This window comes from Misgurnus anguillicaudatus, unplaced genomic scaffold, assembly GCF_027580225.2.
Source record: "Misgurnus anguillicaudatus unplaced genomic scaffold, ASM2758022v2 HiC_scaffold_27, whole genome shotgun sequence".
Classification (NCBI taxonomy): Eukaryota; Metazoa; Chordata; class Actinopteri; order Cypriniformes; family Cobitidae; genus Misgurnus; species Misgurnus anguillicaudatus.
In genome coordinates, this window is record NW_027395277.1 from 1,180,894 (window position 1) to 1,198,316 (window position 17,423).

General features: G+C 36.3%; 1 protein-coding gene across 3 annotated transcripts in view; it reads left to right on the plus strand.

Moving 5' to 3' along the window:
• LOC129434290 (protein phosphatase 1 regulatory subunit 12A) overlaps nucleotides 1–17,423 on the plus strand; it is a 32,730-nt gene that overhangs the window by 1,158 nt on the left and 14,149 nt on the right. For all 3 annotated transcript variants that reach the window (XM_073864595.1, XM_073864594.1, XM_073864596.1), the window contains exons 2-10: nucleotides 6,027–6,157; nucleotides 7,984–8,102; nucleotides 8,701–8,857; nucleotides 10,849–10,993; nucleotides 11,177–11,251; nucleotides 12,022–12,104; nucleotides 12,519–12,712; nucleotides 12,801–12,910; nucleotides 17,152–17,349. In XM_073864595.1, the coding sequence (XP_073720696.1) occupies nucleotides 6,027–6,157; nucleotides 7,984–8,102; nucleotides 8,701–8,857; nucleotides 10,849–10,993; nucleotides 11,177–11,251; nucleotides 12,022–12,104; nucleotides 12,519–12,712; nucleotides 12,801–12,910; nucleotides 17,152–17,349 (1,212 nt within the window). The remainder of the gene's footprint in view (nucleotides 1–6,026; nucleotides 6,158–7,983; nucleotides 8,103–8,700; nucleotides 8,858–10,848; nucleotides 10,994–11,176; nucleotides 11,252–12,021; nucleotides 12,105–12,518; nucleotides 12,713–12,800; nucleotides 12,911–17,151; nucleotides 17,350–17,423) is intronic.

The following is a 17,423-nucleotide window of genomic DNA, read 5'->3' on the forward strand; positions in this document are numbered from 1 at the left end:
AAAATTAGTGTACACTACTGTTTGCAGAAAGGTTGTTGTCTTGGCACTTGTCTTGTGTGTATGTGTTTTTTTAATCGAATTAAGTTTTGGGAGTGTCTTGGGCCTGTCCCGTAGCTGTCATGTTTAATGTTGCTACCTACCTACTTCTGATTTTAACCGACCAGCATCCAGGTTTAACTGGCATAGCAAGACTTTCCTCATATCTTTGAGCTACTTCGAAGAATGGTTGGAATTCACTGTTCCTTTTGATGTATTGTTTGTTATTGTTTTCTTGTCTTCGTACTCTTGAATGTTTGTTTAAATTGGACAGTCAGGAGGGGTGATGTTTCTGGGATTGGCGAAGTAAAGTTTTACAGACTCTCCAGCTGATAAAATAATAAAAAAATTGACGCATAGCAACTATTATTAATAATATAAGTGATATTATTAATAACACTTTTAAGGGAGGACAGTGGTGTTACATACTGTGTTGTTGTTGATTGGACAGGTGAGCACAGGTGTTGACAGTAGTCATTGTGATGTCACAAAAGCTTTGAGTCTTAAGTCGTCCCTTTTGTCATGCATTCTCCAACTTGATGACTTGATTGTTTGCCATTTTTGAACAGCAACTAAAGTTTTGCATTTGCATCTCTTTTTAGAAAAAGAAACTGGGTTTGTTATTGAATGTTTTGGTTGGATTTGTGCAGCACGGCGATGCACTGTTTGCGTGGCGAGTGACTTTAGGGGTGGGGCTTCAAGTTCATGACATAAGCTGAATTATATGAGAGAATAAAACCCGAATGAAATCATAGTTTGACGAATACTGATTATTAGTCACAGTTAAGTTAGCCTGGGAACACGCGGCTCTCTGTTGTGGTGTGTGTGTGTGTCTGTGTGTGTGTTTAGCTCTGGACAGAATCAGTGTCACATCCTGTTAAAGACGCACATACACATACAGACAGACAAACATCAACACATATGCTCCCCTCTGTCACAGATAGAGTTACAAACATGCTTTATCACCTAATCGTCCTAAAGTAAACAGACGTTTCGGCACGCAGATGGACGAGGAAAGAGAATTGTGACCAGATCTTCCCATGCCTTTGCAGGCTTGCTCAGGAGAAAACTCAAACCAAATGATTCGCTCAAACACAACCTGAACTGCTGGTTCTTGAAACTTAAAGAACTAATAGAAGTTTGAAACTTGTTTCGGAGCGAGTCGAGTATTTCTTTGTGTGTGAAAATGTTTGTATATTGCTCTAAGCATATTAGTTGTTTTTAGATCATATATTTTCATGTATATAAAACACCTCACACTGTTTAGTAGAACAACTGAAAGTATCCGTAAATTACACCTGTTACACGACGAGCCCATATTTGTTATAATATTTATCAAACAGATGCTGGATGTTGATTGGTCAATAGAGCTTTACAGCTGTCCAAAAATCCACAAAACACAATATCAGCCTTTACTGATTGATACTTTTTTTTGCAAAGTAACATTTTGTGTTGTTGTGAACGATATCGTCTACCAGCAATGGCACTTGACGAATTTGCTGAATAAAATCTGCATATATTTATTACACTGCCATTTTAAAATAGCAGGAAAGCACTTAGAACTGTGCTATATTTTGTGATGATTTTGTGTGCCATGAAACCCCTTTATCAGAACTGTATTCACAATATAGCATTGTCTCGCCAACTTTTAGCTTAATAGAGGACATTTCACAAGAACTTTTTTAAGATGTCAAATAAGTCTTTGGTGTCCGCAGAGTACATATGTGAAGTTTTAGCTCAAAATACCATAAAGATAATTTATTATAATGCGTTGAAATTGACACTTTGTAAGTGTGACCAAAAATGTGCCGTTTTGGGGTGTGTCCTTTAAAATGCAAATGAGCTGATATCTGCACTAAATGGCAGAGCTGTGGTTGGTTAGTGCAAATTAAGGGGTGCTATTATCCCCTTCTGACATCACAAGGGAAGCTAAATTTCAATGACCCATTTTTTCACATGCTTGCAGAAAATGGTTTACCAAAACTAAGTTACTGGGTTGATAGAAGCACTGTGGACCTAATTATAGCACTTTTCAGATTTTCATGCTATGACTCCTTTAATATTTTTATCTATATTTAAAAATTGTATATGCATACCTAATTTAATTTACATTCATGCATTTGGCAGAAGCTTTTATTAGGGCTGGCACGATTACGAAATTTTCCTGAGGGTAAATCGTCGAATAAATTGTGGCGATTATGACCATTAATTGCCTGTTTTAGGGCTTTGGCAGTTATGATGATTAATTGCTTGTTTTATTGCTTTGACTCTTAAAGGTGCAGTGTGTAACTTTTGTAATGATCTCTTGACAGAATTGCAATATAAAATACATAACTATATTATCAGGGGTGTATAAAGACCTTTCATAATGAACCGTTATGTTTTTATTACCTTAGAATGAGACATTTTTATCTACATACACAGAGGGTCCCCTCACATGGAAGTCGCCATTTTGTTTCTACAGAAGCCCTTTTACTAAGTTGTCTCCAACGATGACATGGTTGTCCGGTGGCGGCTACCGTAGCTTCTCTATGCGTTTCTGTGAACGGTGGACTGAAACGTTGGTTGCAATTTGCAACCTTTCCACTAGATGTACTAAAATTTACACACTGCACCTTTAATTCTTTTTTTGTTCATAAAAAAATTCCCACACATTGTTGTAATTATTTAAATTAAATATTTATTTTGCAATAAAAAATAAATAATAATTATTTATAAATAAATAATAATATATTTTGCAAGGTTTACCTGGCAGGAAATATCAATACACAACACACATTATTATTATTTAATGAAAATATCTTTAAAAACCTGAAAATTCTTCATAAGAAATAAACACAATAAAGTGTCTAAAAAATAACAGAAAATAAAAACGCATTCAAAATAAACTAACTATACCAGAACAGGCCTTAAATAGTAGCCAATCCTACTAAGGTCATATTAGTACCGGGCCACATGTCTGTAGTGCCTGCAAAAAAATAAATTCCTTATAGATCCTTAAGAATAGCATCCTTCGCTTCCCTAAATTTGTAATCGTTGTTTTGGAAACGTATGTTTTACCTGGCAGTTCATACTGCTTATCAAAGTTTTGCAGCATTTCTTTAAAGGTGCAGTGTGTAATTTTTAGAAGGATCTCTTGACAGAAATGCAAAATAATATACAAAACTATATTATTAGGGGTGTATAAAGACCTTTTTATATTGAACCGTTATGTGTTTATTGCCTTAGAATGAGACGTTTTATCTAGATAGACAGAGGGTCCCCTTACATGGAAGCCCCCATTTTGTGCAGCCATGTTTCTACAGAAGCTCTTAACAGACAAACTTTTTTACTAAGTTGTCTCCAACGATGACATGTTTGTCCAATGGAGGCTACCGTACCTTCTCTGTGTTTCAAAAGCAAGAGGTGAGCAGTGGACTGAGCCGTTGGTTGCAATTCACAACCTCACCACTAGATGGCGCTAAAAATTTACACACTGCACCTTTAAATGCGGTTTTTCCACTGTATTTAATGGCTTTGCAATGTATTGCGTTACACTGTCAGTTAAGGAACGCTATCTGATACTGTCTCGTTTATACAGATGCTGCAGCTCCCCCTTGTGTTTTTTGAGAGATGTGCAATCATTGCGGTGATCTGAAATCATTGCGATGAGGTCGAACAATCGCGATGAGACGATTATTTAATCATTGTAACAGCCCTAGCTTTTATGCAAAGTGACTTACACAGTGCATTACAAGGTATACATTTTTATCAGTGTGTTTCCCTGGATTCGAACCCTTGACCTTTTGTGCCGCTAGCCAACGCAATGCTCTACAATTTAATATTGTCTTAGTCCTGTATTTGATTTTATTAAGTGATTTGTGTGTGTGTGTCTCATGCAAAAGGTTATGAGAGTCTGTGTTTGGAGTTGTTTATATTATTGAAGAGGTGTGCACATGTACGACAATGCTCTGCCGTTGCTCATCCCGATTACGGTCCTGTTGTTCTCCCGTTGCTCAGTGACGGGAATTAAATATAGTCATTGCTCTTTAAGTTTTTCCGTCCCCTCCATCCAAAGTCTCTTTCTCTCTCTCGCTCGCTGGCTCTCTTACAAGTGAGGGCATGGAAAACATTCTTCACGCAGCACAAGCGGCTGTTGTCAAAAGCAAAGGCCAGTCGCACTGAATCATACACACAAACACAGTGACCCAGTCAAGAACTTCACACCTCTGTAATGAAGGTTCCCACTGTTCTACACAAACCCACACAAACACACACACACACACACACACACAATGGTTGGAAATGCTTTCTGTCCATGGAGAGAGAGAGACAGAAATGAAAGCAGTGTATGTTTAGTTTTCTATAAGCTGCTCGAGTCCTCTGAGAGATGATCGTTCTGTTCGGGTCTGCAGGATGTCGGGTCTTTCCCCCATAACCCTGTCAAAGCACGGCACGTCGTGGGTTACTGCTGTTCCCCAACCACCCCGAGCTACTTAAAATGATGAATAGCTGCACTTTCTATTTGCACAGTCTTCATGTAGACTACAGCTAAGCTGATGTTAATAAATTATTTACCTGCACTACAAACTACTAATGAAAAGTATTTTAAGAGACAATATGTTTACTGTGCAATAACTTATAATGCAGTATTTGATATGCAATAGATAATGCTTTAGGTTTGTAAAATCTGACTATACATAACTTTAAAGTAACAAAAACAGGTTTTTTATTTGTGTATGTTGCAATGTGCACATTTTGGTGTACTGTGTATGTGTGCAGCCCTGTGATGACTAATTGACATTATTTTGCCTTGGGCTAATGGCAGCTATTTCCCACTAAAACTCCAGGGAGATGAAAGCATGGATTTCCCATGATGCAATCTGTTACAGTCACGTGTGATGTCACAGGAAAATCCATTACACTCTGTGTGTAACACTAAAACTGGGTTAATAATGGCGCTTTTCCATTGCATAGTACCCCACGGTTTAGTTTAGTTTGGGTCGGGTCAGCTCACCTCACTTTGGCGTGGTTAGCTTTTCCATTGAGTTTAGTATCACTTCGCAGTAGGAGGGATTTTAGGCGTGTCGTTAAATTTGCGCTGCATACGGCTGTGACGTCATACAAGTGAGAGGAGAACGTTGTTCTACATTCCCATTCATTTATTTATTTCTTAGTCCGCCACAAAATTAAAATTGGCCACCACAAATAGATGTTTACACATCGCGTTTATCACTACCTCTGTCTCTCATGACAGTTTCGTTCAAACACCCGCGGCGTCAGCTGACGGCGCTCCGCTGAGCCTCACTGAAGTTGCATTTAAGCACATAATGCTGACGTGCTCGTCGCGAATGTTCCGCCACAAACTGCAAGTCTGGAAAAAACTGTTAAGGTGTCCCTGATTCTCAACATGTGGATGTTTTTCATCGCTAAAAGGGAGTTTTGGAACTTATAGCAGAGCAGATGACAACATGTTTGCTCCAGACAGCGCAAGCTAGCCTAGCACAGGTAAAGCTAATTTACATTCTAGCAATGACGCTGATAGTGACGTTTCTTTCAGACCAATCAGTGATCTACAGTGTTTTCGCGTCACGTTTGGTATCAGCTCGGGTCGCTTGGAACCCCAACCGAGGTGGTACGAAAAAAAGTATCGGGTACCACGTACTGCACCTAATGGAAAAGCTCCCAAAAGTAAACTGACCCGACCCAAACTAAACCAAACCGTGGGGTACTATGCAATGGAAAAGCGCCATAATAGTACTGCTTAGTTTTTCAATTCAAACAATGTACTCTTGGCATACTCTTACTATTTTTATGACATAAAAGATTTCACTTGATTTAGGTTTTGGTACGAATAGAAAACAATAAAATATAAAAGCTGTACAAACATTTTGAATAAACAAATTTTAAATATACTCCTTTTATGTCCTCTCCTCTTTTTGCTGCCGAAAATTGTAAGCATAAAATTTCAGTAATGGTAATTTTCTGTCTCTCTCTCGCTTTCTCTCCAGGCCTGTATTGATGAGAATGCAGAAATGGTTGAGTTTCTGGTGGAAAGCGGCAGTGATGTAAACCGAGGAGACAATGAGGGTTGGACGCCCCTCCACGCCGCCGCCTCCTGCGGTTTCGTCCAGATCGCAAAGTTAGTATATCTGTCCTAAAACTTAGTGAGCTGCATTGCATTCAGTGGAAAACTTAAGAAGCTAGTGGTTATAAATATTGTGTTTTTTGTATTAATACAGCAAAACGTCCAACAACACAGTAAAATTAAAAATGCACTATTTTTGTGTCCCCAGAGTATGTATGTAAAAAGGATTAGTCCATTTTCTTTAAAAAATCCAGATAATTTACTCACCACCATGTCATCCAAAATGTTGATGTCTTTCTTTGTTCAGTCGAGAAGAAATTGTGTTTTTTGAGGAAAACATTCCAGGATTTTTCTTATTTTAATGGACTTTAATGGACCCCAATACTTAATAGTTTTAATGCAGTTTCAAAATACTCTAAACGATCTCAAACGAGGCATAAGGGTCTTATCTAGCGAAGCGATTGTCATTTTTGGCAAGAAAAATAAAAAATATTTACTTTTAAACCACAACTTCTCATCTTCCTCCGGTCCTGTGACGAGCCAGCTCGACCTCACGTAAAACGTCATCACGTCAAGAGGTCACATCCCAGTGTTTACAAGAGGACCGTTCCGACGTTGTTGTATGTGTAATGATACTAATGAATGTATTTGTGTCAGTTTATTGTTAAAAATGGTCCGCAAATGTGCGTTTCATATATGTAACGCGTGACCTTTCGACATCATTACGCATTACGTGAGGTCGCGCTGGCTCGTCGTCACACAGCCAGAGGAAGAAGAGAAGTTGTGGTTTAAAAGTCCATATTTTTTATTTTTCTTGCCAAAAATGACAATCGTTTCGCTAGATAAGACCCTTATGCCTCGTTTGGGAACGTTTAGAGTCCTTTGAAACTGCAATTTTAAACTGCATTAAAACTGTAAAGTATTGGGGTCCATTAAAGTCTATTAAAATGAAAAACATCCTGGAATGTTTTCCTCAAAAAACATAATTTCTTCTCAACTGAACAAATAAAGATATCAACATTTTGGATGACATGGTGGTGAGTAAATTATATGGATTTTTTTAAGGAAATTGACTAATCCTTGAAGTTTTAGCCCAAAATACCATATAGATAATTTATTATAACATGTTAAAATTGCCACTTTGTAAATGTGAGCAAAAATGTGCTGTTTTGTGTGTTTCCCTTTAAATGCAAATAAGCTGATTTCTGTACTAAATGGCAGTGCTGTGGTTGGATAGTCCAGATTAAGGAGCGTTATATCCCCTTCTGACATCACAAGGGGAGCCAAATTTCAATGACCTAATTTTTCACATGCTTGCAGAAAATGGTTTACCAACATGAAGTTACTTGGTTGATTATTTTCATATTTTCTAGGTTGATACAAGCACTGGGGATCCAATTATAGCACTTAAACGTGGAAAATGTCAGATTTTCATGATATATCCCCTAACGAAAATATACTGTTTAGGTCGTAGAAATCGATTTAAAGGGATAGTTCACCTGAAAATGACAATCCTGTCATAATTTACTCACTCTTATGTTGTTACAAACCTGTATACATTTTTTTGTTGTTGTTCTAATGAACACATAGGAAGATATTTCGTAAGCAAACCGATCATGACTCCCATTCACTTCCATAGTAGGAAAAAAGAATACTATGGAAGTGAATAGGGCTCATGAACGATTACAAACATTTCTCAGAATATCTTCATTTGTGTTCATCAGAACAAAGAAATCTATACAGATTTGTAGCAACATGAAATTGAAAAAATGATGACAAAATTTTGAGGTGAACTATCTCTTTAAATTTAGTAGCGCTACGAGTAATGACTGTATTTAAGTTTACTGATTTAAATGTTTCCGTCTTCATTCGCATCGCAGGTATTTGCTCGAACACGGGGCAAATGTGGGAGCTGTTAACAGCGAGGGTGAACTTCCACTCGACGTCGCCACCGAGGATGCTATGGAGAGACTGCTGAAAGCCGAGATTAAAAAACTGGGTGAGAAATCTTTTATCTGTCTATTTTGGTTATATGACCTGAATATTTTTTGCGAGATTCTCATTTAAACACTTAACAAAGAGTCGCAGTCTTAAACACTCCATGTGTCTGATCTCTGTGATCCAATTAAAACTAAACACATGCTCCTCTCAGTAAAGCTAGCGGTCATGGGTGTGTTTGTGTGTTTATGGGATGTGTTGGGTTTGAGAGTAACAATAACTTGAGTTTGCCACATCAAAGTTCTTATTAAAACAGTGCAGACACCCCTTAGCTTTTATAAACATCCTCCATCTATTGTTAGTTGTGTGTGTGAATTAATTATCTTAAACCAACTTTTTAAAGGGGCTTGTTAGCGTTTAAAGATTCAAAGCCATCAGGAACTAGAAACTAGTTTCTGCTTTCATAAAAGCATTCATTGTAGCAGCCAGTACCTTGTGAATACGACTTTGTTTCTTTGTGGACTGATAAAGACGTCCGCACATTCAGACTCCCACAAAAATTATGCCAACCAATTAGCAGTTTCAAAAGCTCTTGCCGTTTTTGTGTGCAGTGTGACCGTGAATGGCCTGTATAATCGTTGTTTATAATACATTTTCAGGTATTGATGTGGAGCAGGCCAGAAGAGAAGAAGAGAGAGTAATGCTTCGGGACGCCATGGCCATGGTGGGAGGAACCGGCGCTCTAATTTCGCATCCAAACACGCAGGCCACAGCGTTGCATGTATCTGCTGCTAAAGGATACATTGAGGTGTTAAAGTGAGTTTAAACTTTTTGACTAAGATTGCAAACTGTGAGTGAAAGTTTTTGTTTGACTTCTCATTCAATCCTGATATTAAAGCAACCCATTCCCATGAAATGCGCATATAAAGCACGCAGTTCCAATTTTGCATGCATATGATACGCCAGTCCTTCCCGTTCACTTATACGGCACATCTTTTCGTGTCGTTTGATTTATTGGTTTCTCTTTCTTTTTTTTACCATTGTTGCTTGGGTTTGGGGTTAGAGCAAGTTTTGTTACTTAAAATGACATCCTAACCCAAACCCCAAGTCCAACTTCAAGCAACCATGGTTTAAAGGGATAGTTCACTTAAAAATGAAAATAATGTCATTAATGACTCACCCTCATGTCGTTCCAATCTCGTAAGACCTCCGTTCATCTTCAAAACACAGTTTAAGATGTTTTATATTTAGTTCGAGAGTTTGTTGACCCTTCATTGAAAACCTTCATTGAGCATCGAAAATACATTTTGGTCCAAAAATAAAAAAATTACGACTTTATTCAGCATTGTCTTCTCTTCCACGTTTGTTGTAAAGCGCATGCGCGAGACTAAAGTCACGTGACTGCAGTGACGCAGCCGACATGTTATCTGTTATTTGCTACGTTTTATTTTTATTTTTTAAATTTACAGCGTGCGTCTTCCTCAGACTGTAAACGAAGCCTGGGCGCACAAAAAAAAACAGCTGGGGCGCACCAGATAACACGTCAGTCGTGTCATACGTCAAGGAAGAGAAGACAATGCTGAATAAAGTTGTTATTTTTGGACCAAAATGTATTTTGGATGCTTCAACACATTCTAACTGACCCACTGATGTCACATGGACTACTTTGATGATGTTTTTATTACCTTTCTGGACATGGACAGTATAGTACCGTACATAGATTTTTAATGAAGGGTCAACAAGCTCTCGGACTAAATATGAAGATGAACGGAGGTCTTACGATTTTTGAACGACATGAGGTTGAGTCATTATTGACTTTTTTTTTTTGGGTGAACTATCCCTTTAAAAATAGAAAAAAACCCATTAAGAAACCTATTTTAAATGACATCCTAAGCGAACTGGCGTATCATATGCACGCAAAATTAGAATTGGGCATATGTATTGCACAACTTTTCAACTGTGTGCTATTTATACGCATTTCATGAGAATGGGTTGTATTAAAGTTAGTTTAAAAATAATAAAAAGGTTTATAATAAATATGCCTGCTGGTCCAAAACTGCATCATCAAATAAAAAAAAATGTAGTTGTGGAGCACATCTAATTTACTCCAAAGTAGATGTCTCTCTTAAATTCAGACATGCCCAATTCTGCAAAAAATGTCATTGTACTACAGAGCATAACAGTTTATAACCTTAACTTGTATATCAATAACTACGAACCAACATTTGGTCCCAAACTAGCTAACATCAACTGAGAGCTTAACCTAGACTAAATTTTCAACCCTGTTATTGAATCTATTTTTATTTTGACATTTTAGTTTTATTTCTAGAAAACAAGAAATCACACTACCATTGAAGCAAATTCAATCGATTTTTGTAACGTGTTTCAGAACGATGTTCACGGAGACAGAGGAGTCTAAAAGCGCACCGTTTATTTTGTTTATTTGGCAAAAGTTTTTTGTTATTATAAATGTACACAAATAAAAAAAACATGTCTCAATCGTAAGTGTATGATCATAAATGATGGAGTATTTTAAGTTGATTCTGCTTTGATAAGAAAAAAATCCAGCAAACCACATCCGCTCATTTTTCGACCCAAGGTGTTTATGTTGGGCTTTGAAAAAATGTTGCATATGTTTTCATGAATTAACTTAACTCAGAAACCATTGCGAAAAGAAAGTTTCGCAAACTATGCTATACTACTTGAGACTTATGCACTTATGCATTACTTGCCCATTTGCTTATTCGATTGCTTCTTCGATAAAAGCGTCTGCTAAATGATTAAATGTAATTGTAAATGTGTATCAGGGTACTGCTGCAGTGTACGGTGGACGTGGACAGTCGGGACAGCGACGGCTGGACCGCGCTTCACGCGGCGGCTCACTGGGGTCAGGAAGAGGCCTGTAATCTGCTCGTGGAACACATGTGTGACATGAGCGCGCTTAATAACGTGGTAAGGGGGTGCTGACACACAAACACATCTTAAAGAACACATTTTTAACATTAGTGTCATTATCTAATATTGAATATTTATGAAATACAATATGACTATCTTATTATTTTACTATGCGAGTGTTGGCTGTATTGACCAGTCACAATCAAGTTTTCCAAAGAGCTGTGCCTTCGTATCTTATAGGGCCAAACTCCATTTGACGTAGCCGATGAGAACCTCATTGATATCTTGGAGGAACTTCAGAAGAAGCAGAACGCTGTAAGTCTGTGTATATATGTGTGTGTTTATATGTACGCTATCTTATCGTCTCTCTGGTTATGTTCAAAGAGCGCTTTCACTGCCGGCAAATGAGTAGTTATCTTCGACACAAGAATGTTAAAAAATCAATGTTTTTTGTGGATGTACAGAGCTGACATAAACACAAAAACCGCCTTTTTCTACACAACTGTGTATTTAGTAGTGATGGGAATCGTTTGGACCCTCATGATTCGATTCAGAATCGATTCGCAACACACTAATTAACATATTTGTGATTTTATTGTCGCATTTGCGCTATATTTGTCATATACTGTATTTTAACGCAACTAAGTGCCCAATATAATCATTCTCATTTACATATGAAATTTACATACATATGTAAATTACATATGTATGTAAACTCGTGTAAACTGTCCGTGTGCTACACCGGCCCCGCAGTTAACTTCCGATATTTGGTTCCGATAACGTCACGTTATTATTTTGTTAACCAACTGTTTAAAATCGATTTTTGACATTTGTGAATCGATTCAAAAATCGTCCACAGGTTTATTCGAAAAGCTAAATAGATTTTTTATTCTTATATTTATTTTGGGATATTTAATTTTTCTCTTTATTTCTCGTTATTCTGGCGATGATTCTTATTATTAGATTTGGATTATTGTAATGTAGTAAAAATGTGTTTAATATAAAGTAATCATTACAATAATAACACAACTGGGACAAAAAAAAGTATAATTATTATAACAATAGCTGCTGTTGTTTTTCTAAAGATGCGTTCAGAGAAACAGAAGATCCAGACGCCCGTCATCGAGACCAGCCCACCTGTTTCTTCGGCACCCGCTCGACCTCGCAGGTAAAACCATAATCGCATCACTTCTTGTTTGATGAAACCCAGCATGACTCTTGTAAATGTAAATGATTGGAAAAGGAAAATGAAAGGTGAACGCTTTTATGAATTGTTTATATATTGCAATTCAGTGCTATTAGAAATAACCTACTTATCTTTCTTTTATATAGAAATATGATTTTTTTAATGTTACTTACTTGTCTTTAACTAAAATGAAGTTAGGTGTGCTGTTGGGTATTGGTCGACATTACAATATTTTATTTGCACAACAGCAATTGTACTGTGGTTAGTGTAATTCCAAGTATTTAATGACGCAAAATAAAATAGTTGTAGCTTTGTCGTTGCCCCTGGTGCCTCCTTATTGCCATCTCACTAACTTGCCAATTGTTACCTGTTTTCCGGCTGGTCCCGACCCTCCAGGACATCAATCTCTCGTATGAGCAGCAAAGAAAAAATTACTCTTCACGAGAGAGAGAAGCACGCCCTGCCCACGCTCCAAACTCCGCCCACCGAAGAGGAGGAAGAGGATACGACGCACACGGTGCACGCACCCAAAGCCTCTAGCAGCTCCAGTTCAGAGGAAGAGAGCGAATCAGAGAGTGACGCTGAGTCAGGTGACCCCAGATAAATAAAAAGCAACGCCCATTTGTATTCTGGAATTTGGAAATGACATCAGCTGAATGTCTCTGCTTGTGTTTTTAGAGAAAGCAAAAACGCGAGAAAGGATCAACAACCTGAACAACAAACTCAACAATTCTGCTTCCGTTGTGAGCGGTATGGTGACCAGTACTGTCGGAAACCAGGCTAAAAAGGTGAAGAGAGAACTGTGATTTTTATACGTTTGATAATATGACGAGTTTAAAATGACGTTAGGTTGTTAATCAGATAGCATAAAATCGTTTCGTTATGCAGGTGAATTCGCTATCGACAGCCATAGAAAATTCAGCAGCTAATAAATTAGTTATGAATGGCTGATTGTGTTTTAATTACGATTTGATGTAATCAAAAAACTATGCTACGATCTAATCAGAGCATTTAGACCTAAAAATTTTCAAAAAGCAATTTGAATAGCATTTCAAAACGCATATGAATGTAGACTGAAACAGATTTGTAAAAATGTGATTTTGTGGTTTTTTATTTATTATATATATATATTTATATATATATATATATATATTTATATTTATATATATATATTTATATATATTTATATATATATATATTTATATATATATATATATATATATATATATATATATTTATATATATATATATATATATATATATATATATATATATATATATATATATATATATATATATATTTATATATATATATTTATATATATATATATATATTTATATATATATATTTATATATATATATATATATATATATATATATATATATATTTATATTTATATATATATATATATATATATATATATATATATATATATATATATATATATATATATATATATATATATATATATATATATATATATATATATATTAGGGCTGTCAAAATTAACGCGTTAATAACGCGTTAACGCAAATTCATTTTAACGCCACTAATTTTATTAACGGAGATTAACGCAACGCGCAATTTCTGTTTGACCCTTGGTCCAGCCCATAGTTGAATGAACAGAGACGCAGACAAATGTGACTCTCTCTAAATGAGTAAAAGGTTTTCATAGAAATAAGAACATTAAGCAAATCGTCTACCAAATCCAATGCTCTAAATCAGGGGTTCTCAAAGTCCGGACTCCGGTCCGGATCCGGACCCGACGGGAACTTGATCCGGACCCGCGTCCACTTCATATTACAAGTGCATTAATTTATGTGATTGGGTGTGGATTTGCTACTTTACAAATGCATATTCAACTTGTAAACCATTCGTTAAGTTTTTTTTTCTTTTTAGATTTAAGAGTATTCCTGGTCCGAAAATAAAACGAGTTATTTAAAAATGTCCTGTGGGACGCTGTAGCCATCACACCCAGATATTATGCACAGCTACCATGTACTACGGCTTTTGATCAGTAAATCCTTATCGATCTGAAATCACTGTTGGTTTGAGTCATTTAAAACATGCATTTGAAAAAGCAACACTCGTCAAACATAATCTCTATACATATTCTTTATTATCATGAAAATACCTGAAAAGGTTTGAAGAACAGCAATATAAATATATCCTTAAGACATTTCCTGGAGCTGCGTGTTTCTGGTTCTTCGTCTGCAGCGCATATTGAGTTTCTGCACAAGAGCGCCCCCTGGCTTTTGGATATAGCGTCATTCACTGTAATTCATTGAGAAGCATAGCAAGCATCATCAGCCAATTTATAGGTGCACCCCTAATTTTGGTCTGTGTCTCTGCCTACCAACCACATCTTTTTTTGCCACGGTTTATGCATCTGATGGAGAACAAACTATGCCATTTCTCTAATTAAGTTGCTCTGTATTTTGCACCTGGTTACTTTTGGCATATTTCTTGTGTTTATGTTTTAATTTTTTTTTTACTTTAAATGCAAAATACACTTATGTTTTCCCCAAATCGTTGTGTTGATTTGTTTTATAAACAAATGATTTACATAAAGTTTTTCCGGACCTATGAAAATGATGAGAATTCAGATTTGGACCTTTGAATGTAAACTTTGAGAACCCCTGCTCTAAATGCTCGTTGGACATCTGAAATGATCTTTATTTATACGTCTGAGAGGTGTAACGTACCGTCCTCCTAATGCTTAATCTAATACAAAAATGCGTCTCAATTCATTTTGGTTTCGCTTTTATGCATGACTTATAAAATAGACTGCAGGACTTGCTTGATGTTAAAAAGTCATTAAGAGAGATAAAGTTCGGTACCTGATTAATGTTAAAGAGTTATTAAGAGCGACAAGACTCAAAAGCGATCCCCTCACGCTGACTGACTGATATCTGAAGCGCGTGCACACAGACGCGCGAGTGCGCGACCCGGATATATAGACATCTACACAAAATTACAGTTTTACAAATATCTGTTTTGATAAGAATTCACGCAGGTAGGCTCTATAATCTGTTATGTTTTAAGTAAATGTTTGGTTAACTGTTGGGTAAAACTATCTGATGTGTAACATTATATTAGATCACTTAGATTTTAAGCAGTCTGTCTCAATGTCAATCAAACAAAAGGAAAAAAAGTTGAACATACATTGATGATGTTTTTGCTTTGTGTGTGCTAAATCTATTAGTTTTACCAGTGATTTTAAGGTATTGATGTGGTAATATAATATGGATGTGGAAATGTTTGTGGTAATTTGACTCTTTCAACTTCAAACAAGTGTAGTTCTGTCATATTTTGTTATATTTCAACAAATCATGCATTGTTCTATGTTTTAATAGAGAATGTCAAAATATGAACAACTTTTTTTTAAAATTTGCTAATTCCGACTCAACTTGCCAGCACAGGTCACAAATGATGCAGCAGCAAACAAAAATGGAGAAAGAAAAATCTTCTGAAAGGAAAATTCATATACAAAACAATGGCTGGTGAATCTGTTAAAATGTAAACAGGCTGTTGTTAACATACATTTCCATAAAGCATCTATATATGTATATATGATTAGAATATTAAAAACCTGAAAAGTGTTAAATTAGGGTAAATTTAGAATGGATAAAAATGTGCGATTAATTTGCGATTAATCGCAGTTAACTCATGAAATCATGCGATTAATCTAGATTAATTTTTTTAATCTATTGACAGCCCTAATATATATATATATATATATATATATATATATATATATATATATATATATATATATATATATATATATATATATATATATATATATTTATATTTATATTTATATTTATATTTATATTTATATTTATATTTATATATTTATATTTATATATATATATTTATATTTATTTATTTATTTTAGCCATTCACACTTGCACAAGTGCTGATATGCACAAAAATCAGATTTTGACTGACAGTGTAAACATAGACATAGTTTGTATAGATGCTGATGTCTCTTTAAGCTTTGTTTTTTACTCGTCCGCATGAGCGCGTTGGTGCGAGCAGCAAAAATGACTTCCAGCATAGTGGGTGGTCATGCGAGACCCCATTTCGCGTGGAGGTGTGCGCGGCAATTTTTGTAACTGCGCCGGCGGGTCCGCATCTGAAAATGACCGACCTTGAGGCGATTCTGGCCGAACAGGCAATCTTGTGACGTATCTCTTTAATCAATGCATATACTATTCATCTGACACTCTTAAAGTAAAGTATGAAAACCATACCATTTAAAACACAAATTCAAAGAATAGTGCAACAGTGAGCGCGTCAACTATAAACGCCTCGTCCGTTTGTTAAGACGCGCGCACGATCAGCAGAGGCTTGTGTTGCGGACCAAAGCGCGAGTATAAAAAAAGCTCGAGGCCTCATACACAGTTTTGTGAAAACGTACTGCCGTAATGAATTCGGCTATGCTTACTAAAGTTATTATTTTAGCTATTATTTAAACTATTCTGGCCAACATTTTCAAATTAAATGTTTAAACGTACACGTCACACCCCCCCTTCAGAAGCGAGACTGCATAAACTTCATTGTAACTTTGATGCATTAAATCTTCAAAATATACGGTCATGTGGCACATTGTTTGAAAGCTTAGATTCTCAGGATTCCATTAAGCGCACACAAAGCATTAGATGATCATAAATCTAAGGAAATGGAATATCTAAGCCTTTTAATCCATAACGATTTGTTCGCCTCACGATCTTGATGGTTCTTACCGAATTACGATGTAAACAATTGGTTCACTACCGGAAATTCGTTTGACCATCACTTCTCATTCAAGACTTATAATGCTAAATTTGGGTGTCACGTTTGTGGAGCAAAGTCTTACGGTTAAAACACACCCTCTTGTGGAATTTCAGCCGTTTCATAAGCGGTTAAGACAAAAAGCTTTTTTTAGGAAAACTTCCTTTTGTAGCTTCTTTTGGATTTTACAGCAATTGTAAAGTTTATAAATACAGCTTCGTTTATTTTCGCACATTCTTTGTTTTTAGGGTGAACCCGTTCGGACGTCATCGACGGAGGCTCCGGTTTCCTGGAGAACGTCTTTGCGTAAAGCAGACAGCTCTGTAACACTGGGCTCTTCTGGGGCCTCCGACTCAACCAGTGAGGCCCTCAAGGGCCCAGAATCTAAACTGGGCATGACACGCTCGGCATCTAGTCCTAAACTAAGTTCAGAGTCTGATAATAAGGTAACCACGCTTCAAAATGCACATGCTGAGGTGATGAGTGATGATTTTGTGTCCTTATGATGTCACTTCCTACG